The 23,274-nt window shown below is 42.3% G+C and overlaps 1 protein-coding gene across 8 annotated transcripts in view; it reads right to left on the bottom strand.

The window, feature by feature from the left end:
• OXR1 (oxidation resistance 1) overlaps positions 1-23,274 on the bottom strand; it is a 1,752,159-nt gene that overhangs the window by 366,108 nt on the left and 1,362,777 nt on the right. For all 8 annotated transcript variants that reach the window (XM_069220614.1, XM_069220609.1, XM_069220613.1 and 5 more), the window contains 2 exons: positions 8,545-8,729; positions 14-810 (listed from right to left, as the gene is read on the bottom strand). In XM_069220614.1, coding sequence (XP_069076715.1) covers positions 14-810; positions 8,545-8,729 — 982 coding nt within the window. The remainder of the gene's footprint in view (positions 1-13; positions 811-8,544; positions 8,730-23,274) is intronic.

Genomic DNA, 23,274 nt, shown 5'->3' with positions numbered 1-23,274 from the left:
ACCGGGAGCTTACCCTCTGCATGCGCATCTGTCGTCGGAGCACGGTGCTTGGTTTCTTTTTGCGAGGCCTGCTGCATGTTTTCCCTCTGCTGCATGGCCTGTTGCATAGTGTGGGTTTTCCAAAGTTGTCGTAGCTCCTCCACTTCTGCCTCAGAATCTCGACTCGGCTGTTTTGACAATTTAACCTTGTCAGTGATTTCCTTTGTTGGGGACTCGGGAGCTGTGTCAGTACTAAGTGCATTTTCAGCCTTCATCGCACATTCGTCCTTTATTGCATTATCAACATTTTTACAAAGCTGCTTGGAGGCAGTCCCTTCAAGTACACCTCCTTGTAGATTGGTGCCTTCTAGTGTTCTGGCAGTGGCCCCTTTAACCTGGTTAATTACTGAATCCTCCACATCATGCATTGCAGTTTCAGGCTTTTCCAAATCATTGGCATGACTCAAAAAACCACTATCATCAGCAGATAACTGAAAACTAGGTTTACCATCGCCAGGTGCATCCGCAGAGTCTAATATGCTGGTTAAACAGTCAGAGTTCATTTGAGTTATTGTCTGGACGGATTCGGATGAAGCGCCAGATGACTTATCTTGTCGAAGCTCATCTGAGGACACAAGTTCCTCCCGTATTGGAGAGAGTTCGGATTCGGTGAACACATCTTCGGATAACGACTCCTCCGTGCTCCTCGGAGCGGTGCTGGCACTATCGGTCCCTGGATCTCGAACCCTCACGTCCATTTCATCGGTATTGCTTCGTGTTATTTTCTTAGACATGTAGAAATCTCTCACTTGGTTTAAGTGTTCTATATCCCTGTTGAAATCAAACATGTAAAGTGAAGAAAACTGTTTACATTGAACATTTCACTGCAATATGGTTAAATCATGATTCAGAGCCGCAAACAAGCATGATAGTGTAAGAAAGGCAGGTTACTCTGCAGGCGCGGGAGGTAGCATACGGAGACTCAAGGATTTTTTTTTTAGTTATTTCGACTTTTAATATAAACGTTATTTACATATACTTATTGTTTTATTTTAACATTTAATAATAAACTTAATTTAAAAAATAAATTACTCGTGTTTGAAACAAAGATGATTTTTAAACTAATACGACACAACCTTTAACGAAATTTAATTCACATTGAATACAAATGTTCCTCTGGTAGAGTTTTCTTTAAATTATTCATTAAGAAATAATATTAAAAATTTAAATATATGTATCTTAATTACACATTTAGTTTAATGAGCTGATTACTACACTATTTTATTTTACTAGTTCCGTTTTTTCTTTAATAATAAAACACTTCAATTTCCCAATACAGAGATCCCTACTACGGTGGCAGATATCTCCACATACATGGGAAAAGCGATCAGTTGTAACTTCACCCTTGTGAATTCAGTTTTGGGTGCCTCCGCCTGCTGAATTAAGAATGTAGGCACTTGTAAGCCAATACTTTAGGTATAAGTATACACTTTGAAATAATGAGTAGCACAACGTGTTCATTTACACCTAGGTGAAGAGTAGATTTACATTTGAGCAGATTTGTGTGTGTACATTTACCTTTGTGAACAGACCCCCAAATTTTTTAGAACTTCATTGAGTGCAATGAGTGACGCATGCTGCCTGTTAGTGGCTATGGGGATGGGGAGAGCATTTTGGAGGAGTCACTTAAGTGTAGTTGAGCTCACTTTCAAACATGTTGTGGAGCTTGACAATCAATCAATAAATCAGTACACTTAAGTACAACCAATGAGCCTTTACAAACAGAAACTAGATAATAAATTCTATGCATGCCTCCAGAAATTGTGCCAATCACTATTTACTATCAGCATCCACTCCGGCCCTTATTCTATTGTCTCATGCACATTAGCTCCCAGTAAGGTCCTTTAGTCAGAAATATCAGAGCAAATATTAAGTAAAGTATTAAGAAAATATTAAGTGAAAAAATATTTTAGTGATTAATACTTTTACTATTATAATTTTAAATGTACGTATTACTATACCTAAAATGAGCTATATTAACCCTCACAATTAAGGCTTTTCGTACCTCTTAGACCAGATGGCTCCTGGTACAAAGGATAACACAAGACTGACCTGTCTGCCACTGAGACACCTTCACTGAACGAAACAACTGGAGCTGAATCCTAGAGGTGCACTGCTGGAATCGAGAAACTCCTGAGAGTCTTGTCGTTATAGTGCAGAGACCAGCACCATTTCAGCTCTATCAGGAACGCGAAAGCAGTGTTGCATATTCCTAGGTAGCATATTTCTGGGTATAGTGTGCTTCTGATGTCTGGGTGGATAGGCTAGTGCAGCTGGGTATTCTGAGGGTCTATTTCGTTGGTACCTAGTGCCTCCACTTCTTTTTTGACATTTCTTTTGTTTTGGGGGCAAGAGGTGACATGTTTGACCACTGGTAGACAAGGCCACTTAGAGTTTCCTTTTTCTGAGACTGACCACTTAACGGCTGGGTAGCCATCTTCCTCTAATTGCAATCTGTGCAGCGCAAGACCTGGACTCCATCAGGGAAGTTGAGGAGGAGTCAGAAGATAGACTTGGCTGCTCAGGCAGAAACTAACAGATTACCTGCTGCACGAGCGTGGCCCAGCACAAGCATCTTCAGTCACCGGAGTAAAGCAAATCTTGCATTCCTGGCCAATATCCAGCCAGGGAGACTAGCTCCAGATTTTATTGAAATGTGTCTGCAACAGTGTAGCTACAAGGGGTGATGGGCTAAAGCAAACAAATTATTTACCTTTAGCTTCACTTTCTGGTGGATACTCTAACAGCAGAATCTTCTTCTTTACAATTTTTCCCAGATGCTTGACTGGATCTGGAACTTTTTTTTTAAACAATTGCTCCTACGTGCTGACAGTTGCCATCATCAGATTCTGCGACGGTCTTGTATTGTCTCCGGAAGTGATGACACAAAGGTTTTATAAAGTTATCTTTAACAACTCCTTTGAGCCTTCAGAAGCAGATCAAACTTGAAATATTTCAAACTTAACAGTGTGCAGAACCTAACTTGGGACTTTTTTGTTTTTCAGAATACCAACAGTACGTTCCACAGAACTGGAAGGGCATAAAACTACAGCTACAGTATCCACAACAAAGAGTATTACCAAAGGTAAGTAACAGATTCACCTGATGGATACTTTTAACCATAGATTTGTCACCTATCGAAGCAGTACCTCTTGAAAGGTGGAGAGGAATGGATTTCACACGGGGAAGTCCTGTAGAACTGAGCAGGTGAAATGGTCCTCTGCAAACTTCAAAGTACAGACAGTAATGCTTGGCGACGGTGTGGAATGATGCCTATATCGCAGCCTGGCAGATGCCCAACACCAGAACATCCCTCCCCAGTGCCCTGGTGGCAGCCTTGGCTCTGGCGGAACGAGTCCAGAGGCCTTCTGGAGGCTTCTAAATAGCCAAACATAGATTTTGTTATGCACAGGATGATCTATCAAGACAAGGTTTGCTTCTGAAGTGCTCTTCATTTTTAGCACTAATACAGCAAACAAGACGCTATTCTTCCGTCTAGTAATCCTTAGTAATTTAAAAGAAAAATCTAGGAACCCTCCTGAAAACAGATTTAATGGTCAACAGCCTCAAAGGACAGCTGTGCACAGGCTCAAAAACTGAGCACATCAAAAATGTCCTAATTAAGTTAAGGTGCCACTGAGGTAAAATAAACAGTACAGTAGAAAACAAGTGAGCCCTTTCAGAATACACATTACAACTGGTGACTTAAACAATGAGGGTGGGTTAGAGACTAGACAGGCAAAAAAACCTTTAACAGTGCCTGCAGCAAAACTTCGCTGGACTATTGATAATGTAAAGAACATCACCTATCATACTTTGGCATGACGTGGACCAACCTATTGGTCCTCAGACGAAGCCACAAACTTCCCAGAGCGACCAGAGTAGATAGATTTGGTACAAAAGTTAGGAGCAGATTAAAAGAGCGCCTATACATCTGCAGGCAGCTCAAACCTACTCAGCTGATTCTGCTAAAAAACCACAAATATAGGTGCAGATTGCAAGAGTTGAGGCGCATTACTATGCCCTGATACTGGGACAGAGGTTTGTCACAAAGAAGAAAAAGGAGCGGGTAAAAATGATCAAGCTCACCAGGTTGTGGAACCATACTCTCCTGGCCCAATGCAGGGTTATCGAGATGATCTGAGCTCTTTCCTTCCTGACCTTCAGAGCTCTGGGGAGAAGTGGCAGCAGTATAAAAAAAAAAAAAAAAAAAAGCAAAACAGAAGACAAGAGTTCTGCTGTAGGATGAATACATTTTCCAGAGAACCACAAGGCAGAAACTCTAGCATTCAATAAACTTAAAAATGAACATGCTCAGCTGTAGCGAAAAGATTGACCAAGGAACATCCCACTGGACAAAGGTACACTGGACCATCCCTGGGTGCAATAGCCGTTCATGGTCCACCAGATGACACATACTGCGTTTATATACCCTGATATTCAGAGAGCCCACTAGATAGTTGGTCATTAGAGAGATCCCCTTAAGGTCAAACCATATCCAAAGCCTCACTGTCTCCTGCTTGCCCACAACCCTACAGTGACCTGTTTGTTTTGGTACCACATGGAAATTATGTTATCCTTCAGGACCCAGACATACTTTTATGTCATAATCAGCAAAGTATACCATTCCGAGGTTGTGTTTTAGGCTACTATATTCAGCATCCTAATCCAAGTAGGTCACAGAAAGCGTTCATTTTTCTGAGTACTTCTAGGATCCTGGAGATGGGTAGGTGTACAGGTGAGGATTGCGCTATGGGGCTAATGACCTACAAATAGTCTGAGACCCTAAATCCAAAAGGGCCCATTCATCAAAGGATTTGGGTCATGAAGTGTTTAACAGAAAATACACACCTAAATCAGGGAAGTACATCTTAAAAAAACAAATCCAGTTGTTCTGTCACTACTGACAGTAATTCACAAGTGTGTGAGATCACACAGGACAGGATATCTGCCTATAAGGAGATTAGGTAGTTTTTCACCGTTCTGAGGAATTCCCATAGATCCTTTGGGACTTGAAAGGCAAGAAACATGTTGACCACAGAGTACTTTATGAGAACATAAGGAGCATTACTTTCATGTGTATTGTCTTCTGTTTTTAACTTTAACATAGGTCCATAATATAAAGGGAGCAAACAGAGGCTCTAAGGGTAATTTTATATATTCATCTTTGACAGAGAACCCCAAGGAGAACAGCAGGGAGACTGCAGCCTGCAGGTGGTCTACAACTTGATGATCCTGTCTTCAGCAGCGAATCTTCATGATACACGTGTCCCTGAAATGCAAAGATGGGCACCCACCAAAGCAATCACATTTGTGAACGTCTGGGGCGCTGAGGTGAGCTCGAAGAGCAGAATGCAAACTGAAAGTGCTCAGATTCTACAAAGAATCCAAGAAAGGAGTCCGTTGGACTGCAGGACGAGTACATTAAAACACATGTGCAGCAAGTCCAAGGACACAATCCAGTCAATTTGTTAAAGGCTGGACAGGACGTGAACCAGAGTCAACATTTTAAATTTGTCCCTTTGTAGGAAAGTATTGAAGACCCAAAGTCTAGAATCAGTATAACACTGCCTTCTTTCCACCAAAAAGTAGCAGAAATAACATCCCATGTCCCTCTCCTTGGGGACTCTCAGTGGTACCTTTGGCCAATAGTGACTTAACTTGCTGGGCACGAATGTATGTGTGAGAAGCCTGAGAAGGGACAGAAGCAACATGAGTGTGAATAGATAGAAAAGGAAGGACACAAGTATTTTTAACCACCTGCAGAACTCATGTAATTGCAAGCCAGAAGCATAAAAAAAGCATTCTTCCCTATTGGCCACAAAAGACGAAATAAGGGAGAATCAGAGCAGCATAGCTGCAGTTTCTGTTGCACAGGAGATTAATGCTGTCAGTGCAGCTGGCCAAGGGCTCTGCGACCGCAACACCGCTTCAAATCCCTTTGAAGGGGCAGCATGAGCTGTTGCACTGACTGTGACGGCTGCCTTTGGCAATAAGCAATGCCTCACAAACATCCCCTGGATGAACAGCATTGTTTGTGGAACTAATGGGCTGGCAACAACAAGCCAAGTGAACAGGCTGTGCCACGACTCTGGGTAGAATCTGCTTTCTTGCCAGAAACCATGTGCTATCAAATGGCAAATCTGTAACCCAGAATATCATGTGGTGAGCATCCATGCATGATACTTTATCACTGAACTAATGTCTATGGCAAGACCCAAGCTATCTGTTGCATCCAATCCACCTCAATACGCAATACCAGTCTTGAAATGTCTATACAAAAATGTTTCTGAATTCTTCAGGGACAGCTGGCAAGATCACGCTGGCCATATCCTAGAGGGCATTTGTATACAGCCTTTGTAGACATGCCACGTAGACAGACTTCAACACCAAATTGGCAGAAGAGAAAACCCTCTTACCAAAGTCATTTCTATGCTTCAACTCCCTGTCCAGTGGGGCCATGGGAATGCATTAGGGTTTACCTTGCTGGTCGAATCCTGAACCACCAAACTCTTGAGTTGGATTCTGGGTCACAAGGGGGAGCCTTATGATGCCTCCATATACGATGACTCATCAGTGGTGCTGAGAGCAGCTTAGACCGGGTCACTGAAAGTTTCTGTAAGAGCTGCAGTAAAGGGGAGCAACTGCTTTGAAGTCGCAGGTCCAGGTCGTAGGATCTCAGTTAGCAGATTTGCCTTGTTTTTTTACCGTGGGTAACTAGAGGTCAAACACTTCTACAGCTTTGTGGACTACCATCACAAACGATTAACTCTCCTCTGTAGGGGGGTCACAGTAGGGAGTCCAATTCTCTAAAATAGGAAATATCAAGGTCAATCTTGAGCCTAAATACCGGACATCATCAGAATAATGGGAAGGAGCAAGTGGTCCCAATCCTCCATCATTATGCAGAACATTCTGAAGGCCCTGTACAGCATCTGAATCCAATCCAAATAAGGCCTTGAAACCTTTGTTAATATTGACGTTGAGGCAATAGCACTGTCTGTGAATCCTTCCAGACCATCTCTGTTCTTTACTAATCTCATAATGAGGAATGGGCCAGGGTTGGGCTTGAAAAGTCTTGGAAACAAAACTGAGAACACAGTCAGATTGGGAAGTAATGTCTTTGAAGCAGAATTCAACACTGGAGCAGGGGTAACCGGTGTGGTCTTCAGCATAGGTGTTGTGGTAATAGCCAGCCTCTAATTGTGAAAGGCCCTAACGTGGCCAGTCAGCACCAAGCAGTCCCACAGGCAGAAGTCCAACTAAAAGCCCTGATAGATCCATGTGGTTGAATGTGATCCAAAGTAACCCTTAATAAGGCATGCACTGGATGAATGTTTACAAAAAGATGCAGCAAATGACTGGTGAAAATTTGTGAAATATACATGGAGCAAGGGCAATGAGCCCAAATTCACTATATCAGAACCAATGACCAGTAGTGTGCAAAATAGATTTTAAGGGAGGAATTGCTACAGCAGGCAAAGTATCAGAAATGGCATTTCCATCACACAAGTATGAAAGAAGGGTCTATAGAGTTATTTTGAAATTAGTAGAGAGGTCAGGTTTGAATTATCACATCAAAGAGTGACTGCAGAAATATGATTTTGAGATTAATTAATGCATGACATGGAAGACACTGTGGCATCAAGGGGACAACCCAGAGATGTAACCAGAAAACAAGTGTTAAGTTAAACCAAGTGGAAAATTGCACTGAGCCAAACTTGAGCAGAGGGAGGCATGGTTGTTAGCAACATAAATTCAATTTCTTTGGGATTGCCCTTCAGGGAACGGAGGGTACATACAACCCTCGATTGACAGTTCTGCAGATACAAATTCTCTGTAGATGTCATCCTAAGGCACACTTGAATGCAATCCAATTTCCTGGTGGATAGAGATGCCTCAAAACCTCCAGGTAGATGCTAAACAACCGGAAAACATATCTAACCCAGAGGCATTCTGCTGCACAAAGGGATGTGTCTGCTCATCAAAAGACCCATCTGAGCAAACTAAGTACGTTCGAGATTGTAGCTTTGTTAACAGTTTGGGACCGGGCCACCAACACATATGGCTGAGAAAAGAATGGACGAATGTGGGATGATCTGTATTAGGGTTACGTCAAGGTGAGAAATATTTTTTTCAGAAAACCTTACGGAGCACGGATGTAAATGCTTTTATTCTTTTAGTTTTAGATACAAACTAAAAAGTAAATAAATCATAGAATTAACAGGCATTTTAACATACCCATTAGGTAGCTGTAAACAAGAAAATGAGGTAGATACCAAGATTGAATACATGAATGGGCAACTGTGCGATGGAATATATGCTTGCACTGGTTAACTTTGTGTATATTTTCTATCACAAATATATCTAAACCCAGTTTAGGTTACAACACTACGTGAGTTACACCCGATAAGTGTAAATATTAGGAGTATAGTGAGATTTTATGCAAGAACACATTTTTAAATTAACAATCAACACAAGATTTCTGAGAACACTCCATCTTACATGGGAAATGAATCCTTTATTTTGCCATCCACAATTTCTTTGTACATGGCAGCTGATGTCACTTCTTCCATTGGACACATAATCCCGTATTCCTCACAGCCATTCTCTTGTACCAATGGATCGGTTTTATGAGGATCGAACATTATATTATTTGGTGTCACAAGCAGTACACCACTAACAGTGCCCTAAAATAAAACAGGAACATTAGTTATGAACAATTCAAATTGAAAAATAGAATTAAAAGCTGTGAAGTAGCATGTATTAAAATGAAGAACAAACAGCAAGTTGATTATGTGTCTCACAAATATCATTTGAAGATTGACATTGAGTCCCTATGTAGGCTTTTAATTTGTTACAAGAACAAGTTACTTACATTCGGTAACACCTTATCTGGTACCTGCAGATTCCTTACCACTGAATTTCCACAGGCGTCAGACTGGATCTGGAAGATTATCCATGAGCAGTACCCTGTGCGCCGGTAAGTGGCATCCATCGGCTCTGCGCAGTGAGGCCGTCTGCGCCAGAAGTGGCGTCCGCATCACCTATATAGGCGACGCCTTGGTACGCTGATGCCAGTTACTTTTCACCAGTTTCAACGCCAGGAGTGCAGAGCCATGAAGTGCACCGACATTGGTGTGTTCAAATTAAGGCCCTGAAAGGGGTCATCCCTAACCCTAGAAATCAGTCTGCAGAGCGGGGAGAATGGGTGGGTTGGTAAGGAATCTGCTGCTACATATTGTCTCTACCAGATAAGGCGTTGCTGAAGTAAGTAACTTTCATCTGATACAGACCTCTAGCTGCAGATTCCTTACCTTTGAAAAGATACCCAAGCAATACCGTTCCTGGTGGAGGGAATGCCAACAAATTTAAATTAGGAAATCATGCAGGACCGAACAGATGAAATGGCCATCCCTGTGGACCTGACTGCCCAGGCAGTAATTGTTGGCAAACGTCTGCAGGAAAGCCCACAATGCTGCCTCAAAGATGTCCAGGACTTGGACTCCTAGTGCTAACGCAGTGGTCAAAGCTTTTGCTCCGGTGGTTTGAGCCTGAAAGCCCCCAGGAGCCAGGTTCTTTGCCAGTGCGTAGCAGATTTTCAAGGAGAGAAACGGCCCATGAAGAGATGGTCTGTTTCTGCACCTAGACCTTTCTTCCCCCAACACGAGTTGTTCATCCACCCGGAACTCTCGTGTGCGGTTAAGGTAGATCGACGATGCTCTTTCTGGGTCCAGAAGGTGGAGTCGCTCCTCTTTTGTAGAGGGATGTGGAAAGATTGTGCCACATGAAATGGCGTCACCACTTTTGGCAGGAAAGAGGACCTAGTGTGAAGCAACCAGTCTGTCTTGAAAAATGGACAAGAATGGAGGCTTGGATGGTAATGCCTGCAGCTCAATCACTCTCCGGGCAGATGCAGTTGACACAAGAAATGCAGTTTGCAGCTGGAGAGGGCAATTATGAAAAGCCTCGAAAGGAGAACACATTAAGAATATGAGGACCAAATTAAAGTCCCACTAACGCATTATAAAAGAAGAGAGAAACATACGTACAAGACCTTTCAGAAATATATTAACATGGGGGATTTAAATAAAGAAGGTTGGTCAGGCAGCCGCAAGAAGGCAGATAGCGCAGAAAGATAACCCTTCAAAGTACCCAAAGCAGAGCCCTGATGGGCAAGGATAAGAATAAAAAGGACATCAGAGAGAGAAGCAGGAAGAGGGTTGATAGACTTTTCGGTACAATACAATTTGTTTTTCCATCTGCAGGTGTATATCGTCTTGGTGTAGGGACACCTGGCTGCCAGAACAAAATTGCAGGCTTCAGGAGGAAGGTCGAAAGCTGTCAACTGTCACTGCTCACTCTCCATGCAACAAGTTGGAGAGTCAACAGGTTTGGGTAGAGGACTCTCCCCTGCTGCTGCGACAGAAGAGCCTCCCAAAGGGGCAGCCTGATTGAACAATCAATGCTAATGTTCAGAAGCTCAGGGCACCAGACTCTCTCTGCTCAATCCCGAGCCACAAGGATGACTTGGACCCAGTCGTTCCTGATCTTCATGAGCACTCTGATCGAAAGGCCTACAGGAGGGCCTGCGTTCCACTTGAGATCAAAAGCATCTCTGAGTGAGTGCCGCCTTGGAAACTCCAGAACGCAAAACAGCTGACATTGCACGTTCTCTGCAGAGGTGAACAGATCTCACCAAGGCTCTCCCCATTGCTAAAAGAAATCTTGCTCCACCTCCAGATGTAGATGCCATTCGTGATCCACAAGGCATTGGGGACTGAGTTTGTCTGCTCCGGCGTTCAAAGAACCTGTCAGATGTTGAACCACCAGGAATATGCCCTGTTGTTCCAGTCATGTCCAGAGACACAAAGCCTCAAAGGATCCACAACATAACCCCTCCCTCTTTGTTGCAGTACCACATGGCAGTAGTGTTGTCCGAACACCTGCACTAGCCTTCATTTGATAAAGAGTAGAAAGGCTTTAAATACCAGTCGGATCTCTCAGAGTTCCAGCAAGGTGATTTGAAGTCCTGATTGTGCCAGAGACCAAAGTCCTTTGATCTCCACCTGTACCCAATGGCCACCCCATCCTAGGAGTGATGCATCTGTCAATCTGGGTGAGGAAGGCAGAGAGGGTCTGCCTTTGACCCAATCACAGAAGCCACCACTGCATATGTTGTGCAGTACCCTACGAGATCTGGACCATGTCAGAGAGACTCCCCTGATGCTGCACCCTCTGGAACCTCAGGTCCCACTGCAGAGCTCACTTATGCCATCTGCCATGAGTTACTCACAGGATGCAGGTAGCAATGAGGCCCAGCAGCCTCAGTCATTCTCACCAAAATCTAGGATAGAGGCTGAAACACTTGTATCCTAGTCTGAATATACTGGACTCGCCGTTAGAGAGGATAAGCCCAAAACTGCACTGTTTCCAGAACAGTACTGATGAAAGGGAGCACCTGAGAGGTAGACTTCAGCAAGTTTATAGTGAGCTGTATTCTGGAGGTGGGGGAATGACAACCTGGAGCGAGCCCGCCTTCAACAGCCAGTCATCGAGATAGGGGAATACTGGCACCCCTGAGGTCCTCAGATGTGCTGCAATCACTGCCATCACCCTAGTGAACACCCAAGGGGCACCGGTAAGGCCAAACGGTAGCATGGTGAACTGAAAGTGCTTGTGGCCTACTGTAAACTGCAGATAACTCCGATGGGCAGGCAGGGCGGGAATGTGAAAGTAGGCATCCTGCAAGTCCAACGCTACCATCCACTCTCCTGGGTCTAGGTCAGGCAAGACCTGAGCCAATGTAAGCATTTTGAACTTCTCCTTTTTGAGGAAGAGGTTGAGGTTTCATAGGTCTAGGATAGGACGCAGACCCTTGTCTTTTTTGGGAATCAGAAAGAAACAGGAATAGCAACCACAGCCTATCTCTGGCACTTGAACCCTTTCTATGGCTCTCTTGGCCAAGAGAGACTTAACTTCCTCGCAGAGCAAGGGCAAATGATCCTCTGTCAGTCAGTCTTACAACTGAGGGATTAATTCAGGGGTAGACTCGAAGGGGAGAATGTAGCCCCTCTGAATGATCTGTAAGACCCACCTGTCCCACGTTAAGGTTATTGGCTGCCAGTGGTGGAGATGATGGCGGATTCCCCACCAACTCGACGCTGATGGGCAAGATTAGAAGGGATTGAGGCTGCACCTGTGGGGGCGGGAGAAGGTGCTATAGCAGACCGCTGGCTACCTGAAACATGGTGTCATTAGCAACCACGTCCATGTATAGGCTGGGAAGCTTGTGTGAGAAGGTGGCTGGGAAAGGGTTGATGTGGCTGAATGCCCCTTCTGTAGCCATGAAAAGAGTGAAAGGAAGACTGGGATTGATGTGAGGCAGCTGAGAGGCATAAAGAATTGGCTGTAGCCCATGAGTCCTTAAAGAATTCCAGCGCACAATCTGCCTTGTTTCTAAAGAGATGGTTGCCATCAAAGAGCATGTCCATGAGGGAAGCCTGGACAACCCTTGAAAAAACAGATGTTCTCAGCCAGGTGTAGTGTCTGAGTGTCACAGTTGTGGAAACCGCTCTGCCAAATGAGTCAGTCATGTCTAAACCACAACACATAGTGAACTCCGCTGCTTCTCTCCTGCCCTTGAACGCTTGGGCAAAAATGGCCCGGGCCTCCTCATGAACCTGTGACAGCACTTGCGCAACTGTGTCCCCACGTATATGGGAATAGTGGCCCAATAAGCTTGTGGTGTTCCCTGACCGAAATGCAAGCACGGTGGAAGGTAACATTTTCTTTCTGGGTTTGTCAGCAAGGAACGTGCCATTTGAAGTAGAAGCTCGGATAACCAAGCTCTCCAGGGTAGGGTGCTTGGCGATGAAGTTTGGGTTCCCAGGTGCAGGGAAGTGGCAGTCGGCAACTGTCCTATTCACAGGAGTTTTTTGAGCCTCTTACCTGAATGCCCTGATGACTTTGAATGGGAGAAAGAGGACTTGGGACTCCTAGAGTGATCCCGGGACCGAGATCTTAATAGAGTTGCCTGCTGAGCCACAAGCAGCTTTAGGGACTGCTCTCTCAAAGCCTTCGGCGCCATGGCCCAGTAGTCGGAGCACAACTTGGAGTCATGGTCACGCTCCAGACACCAGAGACACACAAGGTGTGGGTCCGTAACTGAAATGGTTTCGTGACAGGCGCCACACAGTTTAAAATCGGTCTTCCTCAAAGACATCCTCAACAGCAGGTGGAAAAACCACAAAAAATAAGTCAACAAGATGTCGAAAAAATCCTGTCAAAAAACGACAGAGCAGTAGCTCTTCTCTGGATCGCCGCTAACTGGTACGGAAAGAAAAGAATGGACGTTGGCAAGTAGAAGTGGTGCCTGTATAGGTGACGTGGACGACACAGCACACAGCTGATCGATTCCACCTACCGGCGCACAGGTGCACTGCTCACAAAAGATCTTCCAGATCCAGTTTGATGCCTGGGTAAATTCAAAAGGTAACGAACCTGCGGCTAGAAGTCTCTATCAGATATATACTGTTATAGTAGTTCGCAATCATGCACATTTAAATGGTACGTTTACCGAAGGTTATGGTCCTTTCATCAACTTCTGAAGTGTCAAATAAAACGTACAGGTTCGTGAGATGTTATTTATGGCTATCTGAAGTAAACACATGTTCTTTATGATGCCACCTTTCACAAGACTATTTCATAAACATTATTTTACCTTTCTAAGCAAACCCTAGGAAACCCTACAACTTCCTTTTGAATCTCCACTGAAGTTTGTACACCTTAGCCCTTGAATGCTTCCTTAAGTCAGCACTCCTGTCATCCATGAACAAACCACTAATTTTGCTCTAACGTGTTGCACAGTCACCCCTGGAAGAACAAGGACAAAGACCAAATATTCTATTTCATTTATGTTGATACTTTGTTGAGTATATTTTCCCACTTGCTGTTTGTTTTGAGAGAACATGCGTCATTCACTCAACTAGAGTCCCTGGAGGATTATTAGAGATACTCAGATGCATTTCAGTCCAAATTTGCTTTGCCCACTATGCCACTTTAAGACCGAAACCAGTTGGGCAAATCAACCATTGTCCTGCTCCAACAGTTCAGCCCAAACTGCCTGACAAGGTCCCCAACAATTGGGAACACATATCATATGAGACTTGACCTAATGGAAAGAAAGGGGAATAAGGGAAAGAAACTCCTTAAGTAGACCACCATTAGCAGATCATTCTAAAACAACTATGCCAATAATGTGAACACATTAATACACGCAGAGTGCGTATTAGGGGCAGTAATAACATAACTGAATCGCATACCACTGATTGAACTTATTTCAGACCCTCAAAAATGCAAAAGGCCCACTGGAACAACTCTCCCAAATAAGAAACATCACCTTGTATAATGGATTCAAGCACACCTCACTGTGTTTTGACAAACTACAAAAAGAATTTAACTTGGAACCCTCAAATACCAGTAAACCTAATTTGGTCCTGAATCTTGACAAATACAACAAGGTGGGAGAAACATTCGTGTGTGGGTGGTTGCCATCAACTCACTTTCATAACTTTGCCATGAGCGGTTTCACTTTAAAGAATACATTGTTTTTCTCCTTTGTGTAAATCTGAGGCCCTTTTTTCTCTGATAGGGAAGAAAAGGTGAGCCACACCTATGAATTACCTTGCATTCAGCACTTGTTCTATCTACCCCTTTTACCTGCATGATGTTAATAAATGTAACTGCCTCTTTTATCCGTAAGTGATTCTATGGATTTACTTGATCTAATTTGTGTTAAGCGGTCCTCCTGACCAACTCATCAACGTGAGCCACTCTGGGAAGAACACGGTTTGCTCATAGTAGGTAGTGTAAGTAGTGCACTCTAAACCCTTATCTACATCTTTACATTCTAACTCTGATGTTCCTTTTCTATGGGCTCAAAACACTTGCCAAGTTACAAACAGCTAGCAAAACTATCCACAGAGGTGTACAACCTAGGATGTATTCTCAATAAACAATCTCAAATAATGATTAAAAATCCTTAGTAAAACCTGCCTTTATGAATGATTTGTGCTTTGGTCCATTATGGAGCTATTTTGTGACCAATGGCAAGGCTCTCATGAATATACTGCAAATAACAAATCAGTAGGGACTGGAATGTTTGGGCTCCTAAGAGCAAAGTAAGCAGAGGGCAAGTCTGGATACTGAAGCTAAGCATACACGTAGCAAGTTTCAAATTCACATTACCATCATATGAGTCCACAAAAAATAATTTAACTGTAAGTGGTCACTCTGGGAGGTCAATATAAATGCTGACGTTTTCAATAACACGTAGAAGCTAAGGCCAGTGGTGTGCTTTTATCTAGAAGAAGTTTCTAGGTTAGCCGTGGTACATGGAAAGGTTCAGCTTCACTGAGCAAAAATACAACAGCATTTGCACTCATGGCTCACAACCAATTGAAATGTTTTCAGTCTAGCAATTACTTGTTTGAAGGACAGCTGTCAAATTAAATGTCATCCCTTCCACTAGTGAATATGAATAAACTCACAACTTCATTGCTCCATTACAGCTATTAAAGACAATAAATCTTATTGGAAGAGCAGACTTAAAATTTGCTTTATCATGCCGTCTCCACTTCAGTTACCTCCTGAAGAGCTTCCAATAGCTCTCTAACGTACGGTGTGCTCACAAATTTCCCTGCTCCTCATCAACAGGCATTTTCTATTATATCTGCAACTAACTATTGAAAGGGCTGTGATATAGGTTAAACACCAGCTTTTCAGAATAAGTATGATTTATAAACATATTGCCATCGGAATAGGGGACATTGGTGCACTGCTGTTTGGCTATGGGTTCAAATTAAAGTGTCAAATAAAGATGAACAGTGTGAAGTGAAAATCAGGTGCTGGAAAAGGCATTTTCCAACAGTTCTATTAACCTTGTCTGATGGAATTTATTCTTTTGGATAATTTGCCTTGCCACAAATGTGGGCAATAAAGGGAGTTGGTGGCCTAACAGTTAATACGATCCACAGAGTGACTACAAGTGAATAACTAGGGAGGGCGCTGTTAAGCATTCCATAGGTACACTTCAGGTGAATTTAAACTGGAAACCAGCACACCAACTGGCAGCATTTACTTATCATTAGGTCTGAGAGCCTGCAACCATAGAACCCTACATGACCGTAATTGAAAATAAACATTTATATGTAGGCGAAGAACCCCTTTTATGGATTATATTATGATTAGCCTTAAGCACTAAAGCATACAAAAAAGTGATGGGTGGAATGATCAAATTAATCTCTCCCACTGCTAATTACTCAGGCGCACCCCAGTCCATTGTTATTTTGCACACTATGCCATCACAGTCTGGACTCAACCATATGCAATCAGTTTGAACCTGTTCCAATGTGAACAGTCCAGCCCAAACTCATAGGCACTCTTTGGAGCTGAAACACCAGCAACGCAAAACCAGTTTCACCCTAGTCAGGGCCATCAAGATGAGCACTCCTGCTTTTCTTGTAGACACGCTCATCATCTCTAGTGGCTCTTGACACAACTGCACCCAGGACATATTCTAATAACTTTATTCTGCGTTTTCACAACAGCAATTGTCCATAACACAAAGCCTAGCATCTATGCACTGCAACTGCCAATAGGAATTACATTATGTCACCTATGGAATTCCTACTTGCAATAACTGCATTCAGTAGCAGAAATATGTGAAATAACACACTGAAGGAATAAAATAGAAGCAATTCAAATATGGATACACTTCGCCCTTAAAATACACTACAAGTGCAATAATAAATTATACCATTAAAAATATATATATATATACTACAGTAAATCCTCAACACTTAGATAATCCTTCCACAGTCTTGGTGGTCTTCTACAGTTTCTCAAACTCTGATACATGCCCCCACCACCACCCTCAGTATTGGGTATCAAAGTGTTTTCACCACCACACACTCCTTCATCCAGTGGTTGACAATATGTATTGTCAACACTTGCAACCCACTGCAACACAGTGATTTAATCAAACATTCACAATACCACTGTTTTCTGGTTGGTTATTTTGTCACCCTCCATCGTGAGTATTACCCACGCTTTTAAGGTTTCACACTTTTTTAAAACTTCCTTGACTTCCACTGGTTCATAAAATGGACTATGCCCTTTATGAACCTTACCACTGTTTTTAATACAAGCCTATTGTTCCTCCTGAATACCAACAAGTTTGGAGATATGTTTATAATCATTCTGCAACATACTTTTATTCTGAGTCACACCAATTTTTACAGAATGCTCTCAACACCAAAATTCAACATCTGCTTTAAACGATCAACCAGGATTGTATATAGTCCTACAATTCCTAGTCCTCATAATAACAAAAAGTAATAATCCAGTAACATCATTAGACACACTGTAGGCCCATGCGGTAATGACTAAGTGAACTCCCCAATTACTTTTACTTTTGAACACTTACTGGATTTTATTTTTGATGACTCTATAAAAGAATGTAATCATACCACAGGGTATATTGGGGAGAGGAGCGCTAGGCTGTAGTTTTATGTCTTATCATAACTCTTCCAAAACATTCTTTAGCTCTAGTCGATAGCACCCACTGACACCCAACAACCAACAAGGTTGCCATTATTCCTTCACAAGTGAACAAACAATCCAAAAAAGTACATAAGCAGTGTCTGCTCTTTCCATCATCTCCACAACAGACCAACCTGAAAATACATCAATTAAAGCAATTATGTACTTTCTTGTTTTATCCACACAAGCCATGGTATCAATTACCAGTTTTCCAAGTTCCCCAGGTTTTCAAATATATATCCAACCGAAAATAACTCAAACATTCTCATACAAACCTCTTTTCAGATCCATTCCAAGCCACCAATTTTTTTTTAAAGCATGTTCAGTCCCTACAATGTCAAAATGCCCTTCCTGGTATAATTCAGTGATGTTCGTCAGTAAGGACTTTGGTGCACACACACTCTCAACCCTCAAAATGACCAGATTTTCCTCAGTCAATTTAGATCTGAACTTCCAAAATAGTTACACAAGAATAGTCAAGAGACGTTTCTTGGGTCAAACACCTCATCTTTTTGGTGCTCGTGTACCCAGCTGTCTTTTCCATGTGCAAGAAGCCCATTATCATAAAAGTATGCAATCTGAATATTTACAAGGCACATATACAGGTTTTTAACTGTAGTTCTGTAACCTTACTCCTAATTGTGCCAATCTGGCAAAGCATTACCCTTACTTTCAGTTATAAGGATTTTCAATTAAGGTTTATGGTCACAACCTATAATAAGAGGTTTACCTCAAACAAATACTCTAAAGGGGACTATATAAGCATGCACCTTCAAACCTTGCCTTTCAATAATAGAGTACTAGACCACAATCTTGAAGCACGTGCATTCTTTACCATCCTTCCCGATTTCTTTTAGTTTTGCATCTAGTTGTTTACTACTAGCATCAGTAATAATAATACTATCAGCATTTAGGTCGAAACCCTTTGAGAGGAGTCACATTAGCAACAGAATCCTCAATACTTTGAAAATCCACATTGAATTTCCTTTCTCCATTAACATTTATTCCTACTTTTGAGTAAGTGTCTAATATGGAATGCTTTCTCTAAAAAGTTTTTTATATATTTGGACCACAACCCCATCACTCCTCAGAAAGCAATTCCTGTTCCTCTGTGCTGGGGCATTCCGAAAGGCGTCATCTAAATACGGCTTATGTTCAATTCCATCCTCATTGATTATCTGACCTAAATATGTAACACTATTTTTAGCAAACTATTATTTGGAGAGTTCTACAGTTAGCCCCTTCAATTCTAAAATGCTCAGTACTTTCTCCAACTTTGAGTTGCATTCTAATTTTGTACTCACAAAAACTAATATGTAATCTTGAAAAACACTTGAGACCATTCCCCTTCCCAAAATGTTGAAACTTTAAACACTGAAATACCACTGCAGTGGAAGCAAACCCAAAAGCCATGCACTTGAAGTGAAAACTTCCCACTGAAGTTATAAATGTTGTAAGTTGCCTGGAATCCAACAAAAGTGAAATTTGATGGTAAGCTGAAGATCGGTCTACTGTGGAGAACCATTTTGCCCTCTGTGGCATGATTAACCCTGTGCTAATTTTCTGCAAGGTAAACCAAGCCATATTATTATTTGTTTGGAAAACTTAAATCCACGCACAACCGTAATCTTCCTTTAAAAACACTGTGCAATGACCAAAGGCAATTCAGATGCCTCCTCAGGCTCAGTTATGCAGCATCAATCAACCTTTCTAAATCGTTCGTCACATCATCCCTCAACGATTGGAATATTCCTAATTTAATGTACTTTACGACATGCATTCTCAATTCACAATAATCCTGCAACCAAATCGGAGTAGTCCTTCGATACTTTTATTAAAACATTAGGAAATATCCTCAACATGGCCCCAGCAACACCATCATCCACAATCTATAACTTGTTCCTTGTTGTAAGGATCCAGAAGAATATGCAAATTCTTTTGAAACCCCACCAATATAGAAACAGGCCTTTCTATACAACATTCAATTAGCACATCCGTTTTTAAGCACATATTTAAACCATTTCTATTATAACATGTCTATACTCTCCACACTATGCCCCTTCAGTTAGATATCAGTAGCGAATAACGTATTTCTAACTTTGCCTACAAATTTGTCCTTCTAAACAACCTCAACAACTTTAGCAAATTAGTGTAAGCCAACTCCGCCAGTAATAATTAAACATTCTGTTTTTTTCCCACACTGGAACTTGCAATCCTTTAAATTCAAGATCAAATTGCCTTTCACTTTCTTGACATCCTTTTTTATGTCACTCCTATGTTTAAAAAAAGCTGTGTTCCTTCACTACCACTGAACTTCAACATACTTGACTTTGTCTATCTATTTCTTACGCACTTTAGTAAAATGACCCAAAATAGAGCACACACTACGTTGTATTTTCTAAGCAGGGCACACATTTGAATATGCCAAATGCTCAGTGCTGCCAAACCAGTAACAACATTTACGCCCATCTTTAAGTTTCCCCTTTGTTGTAGTGGCTCTTTAGTGCCGGATTGGACACCCAGGTTTAGTAAGTTTCACGGCCTGCACTTATATACACATATATTTTATTTATTGTCATTTATTTAGCAGACCCTATTTTTAGTGCATGGCTTTATATTCTGAAATCCTCCTGTGCCTTACAGCCCGTCTCCAATCCACGTCTGGGCATCAGCTCCGTTGCACATTTCACCTAGACAACCAAAAACACAGGATGCTCAGTCACACCTGCACACATCTGCATACTGAATGGGTCTTCCTGGGCTGGAAGGGTGGAGGGCCTGACACTTGCATTTCAAAGGACAGTGGCCTGCCCTCACACAATGGACTGCCAAACCCCCTACTGGACCCTGGTAGACAGGGTTGTACTGAAAGGGAACCTTGTGTACTTCAAAACCATTCTTTGAAGTCTCCCCCACTTCAAAGGCACTTTTGGGTATATAAACTGGGTCCCTGATATTATGAACCAGATCCAGAAACCTGCCAAGAGGAGCTGCCTGGCTGCTCAAACCACTCACCTGGACTGCGATGCTGTGAAGGACTGCTGCCTTGGTGTTGCCCTGCTGCCTTGCTAGCCTCTGGCTCTGCTGAAAAGTGCTCTCCAAGGGCTTGGATTGAGCTTGCCTCCTGTGTCCTGAAGTCGCAGGGCCAAAAAGACTATCTCTCCAAAGGAACACCTTGTGTGGCGAAAATCGACGCACGGCCTGCGTAGCGGTGAAAGAATCACTGCATCACCGAACTGGTACGGTGCAGCCCAGCTCCTAGAGTGGAGATCGACGCAGCGCCAGCGTTGAGACTGGAAACTTGACGCACAGCCCACTGGATTGATGTATCACCGAGCCGGACTGACGCAGCCCGACTTGCTGCAAGAATAATCGACGCAGCGCCTGCCGTGCAATAGAAACTCCGACTCATCGCCCACCGGGTTGACGCAGCATCTGTCACTTCGCCCTGCACGCCCAAGATTTCCAAGCATCGTCCCTGGGCATCAAAAGACCCGTCATCGCAAAGAGGATTTAAGCCTGCGCGCCGGAATTTGATGCAAAGTCCTTGCCGCGTGGAAAAGAATTGACGCATCGTCTGTGTGCACCTGGAAATCCAACGCACACCCTTCATTTTCCACGCATCTCCTCCTCTGCGGTTTCCATGCGTGTAATTTCGACGCACACCAGGTACTTTGTCCTTGCAAGAGACACTTGTTGCTTTTTAAAGACTTAAAACTCTTCTTATCATTGCAAAAGTGATATTACAACTTATACTTATCAAATCTTGATCGTTTGACCTTAATTCATTCAGATAAAAGTCTTATATTTTTCTAAACCTGTGTAGTGTATTTTTGTGGTGTTTTCACTGTGTTATTGCATGACTTATTGCACAAATACTTTACACATTGCCTTCTAAGTTAAGCCTGACTGCTCAGTGCCAAGCTACCAGAGGGTGGGCACAGGATAATTTGGATTGCGTGTCACTTTCCCCTACTAGGATTGTGGTCCCTACTTGGACAAAGGTGTATACCTCTCCCAACTAGAGACCCCATTTCTAACACATACATTACTAATAAGCATAGTTAATGTTTATTTACAGTGGTAATATTTTCCTGTGCCTCATACCTGAGGCCCTCTTTTGTAAATATCTACATGCTCTTTTGCTAAAGGATATAATTTAATCTGCCCAACACCTCCCAAATTATTAGAAGCAGGAACAGGGAATAATTATAATCCAGAGTTTTTCATGATATGATTTCCCAAATTATTTTATCATGCAATTCAATTCTTAGGATAAATATCCAAAAGTTTTCCTTATGTTTGTCTGCACTAGATATGCTCCTGTAATTGGTCTTGATCTTTTACAAGATCAACCACCTGAGATCAGTCTCTTTATGTCCTATACAATGCAGTACTAAAGGCGCTTGTATTTTCCTATTACACACCATAGATTTTTGCTCTCTACATCTATTATAGAACTCTCCCCCTGTTTCCCTCGCATATCCCATCATATTGGGGCACAGCACCAAATATACCACATTACTGTTCCTACTGCTGGTCATCTCTTTGGACACTAATTTGCATCCATTATGCTGCTGCATCTCTGTGTTAATGCTTGCATCACAGGCATGACAAGTGCAACAGCGAAAGCTGCCTTTCAGAAGAGAACTATATGGACCTTTGTAGCCAGTGGCTGCTGTCATTCATGTAAATATGCACTAATTTGTCCCAAAGATTATGATTTTACCAGAATGAATACACAGGTGTAGCTATCTACTGATCATCTTCATTTGAATTTGTAACATGCCAATTTGTGTTGATTATCTTTCCTATTTTACTGTTGAGATTAGACTGACGAGACATGCACACTAATCTGTATTTCTGTTATTTAAGGTTAGTATTAAACACTTTTGTTCTACTGTGATATTTTGCTCACTTTAGTGCTTTCCTCACTTGGCGTCTTAGATAGCCTCTCGTATCAGTTTTATCTGAGAACTTTTGCATTTCTAAGATACTCATCTGAGTACAGTTTCTTCTTAATCTAAGGAACTGTCTGTTTAGAAGGATATTACTGGCTGCAAGATTAGGATACAAGTCCACTTAAAGACACCCACTCCGGCTAATCCCCTGTAGGTCTAAAAACTGAACATTCCTTCTATCTGTTTTAGCTGTGAACCCCAAATTTTCATTCAACAAATTGAGCCGGAGAAGGAATTCCAGTTGTGCTTCCTCCCCATTCCAAATAAAAAATATATATATACTGTTGATGTAACTTGACCAGCATCTAGTATTTTCAGCAAAAGGGCACCTCATTATAAACGTTTTTCCTCAAAGACCCCCATATTGGCGTTCACTATAAGTGCAGCATAAAATAATCCCATAATTGTTCCTTTACATCGGAGGTATAACTCATCAAACTGAAAAAAAAAATGATTAAGGGTTACCAGTTCAAGACAAGTAGTGATGGGCCCATTTGGTCAGTCTCCAGGGGTCCTCTCCAGGGCTTCCCTCACTGTCATCATAGTACTCTGAGGTCTATTCGTTTACAAGACCTTCATGTCTAAGAAGACAAGTATCTCCTCCTGACTGGGACATTTTCAATTCTGTTAATCAGTATCTCTCGTGTAAGAATCAAATCCACTATGCGTC

The sequence above is a fragment of the Pleurodeles waltl genome, chromosome 2_2 (genome assembly GCF_031143425.1).
Source record: "Pleurodeles waltl isolate 20211129_DDA chromosome 2_2, aPleWal1.hap1.20221129, whole genome shotgun sequence".
In the NCBI taxonomy this organism is placed as follows: Eukaryota; Metazoa; Chordata; class Amphibia; order Caudata; family Salamandridae; genus Pleurodeles; species Pleurodeles waltl.
The sequence above is the reverse complement of the archived record's forward strand: the minus strand, read 5'-3'. Positions and strand labels throughout refer to the sequence as shown.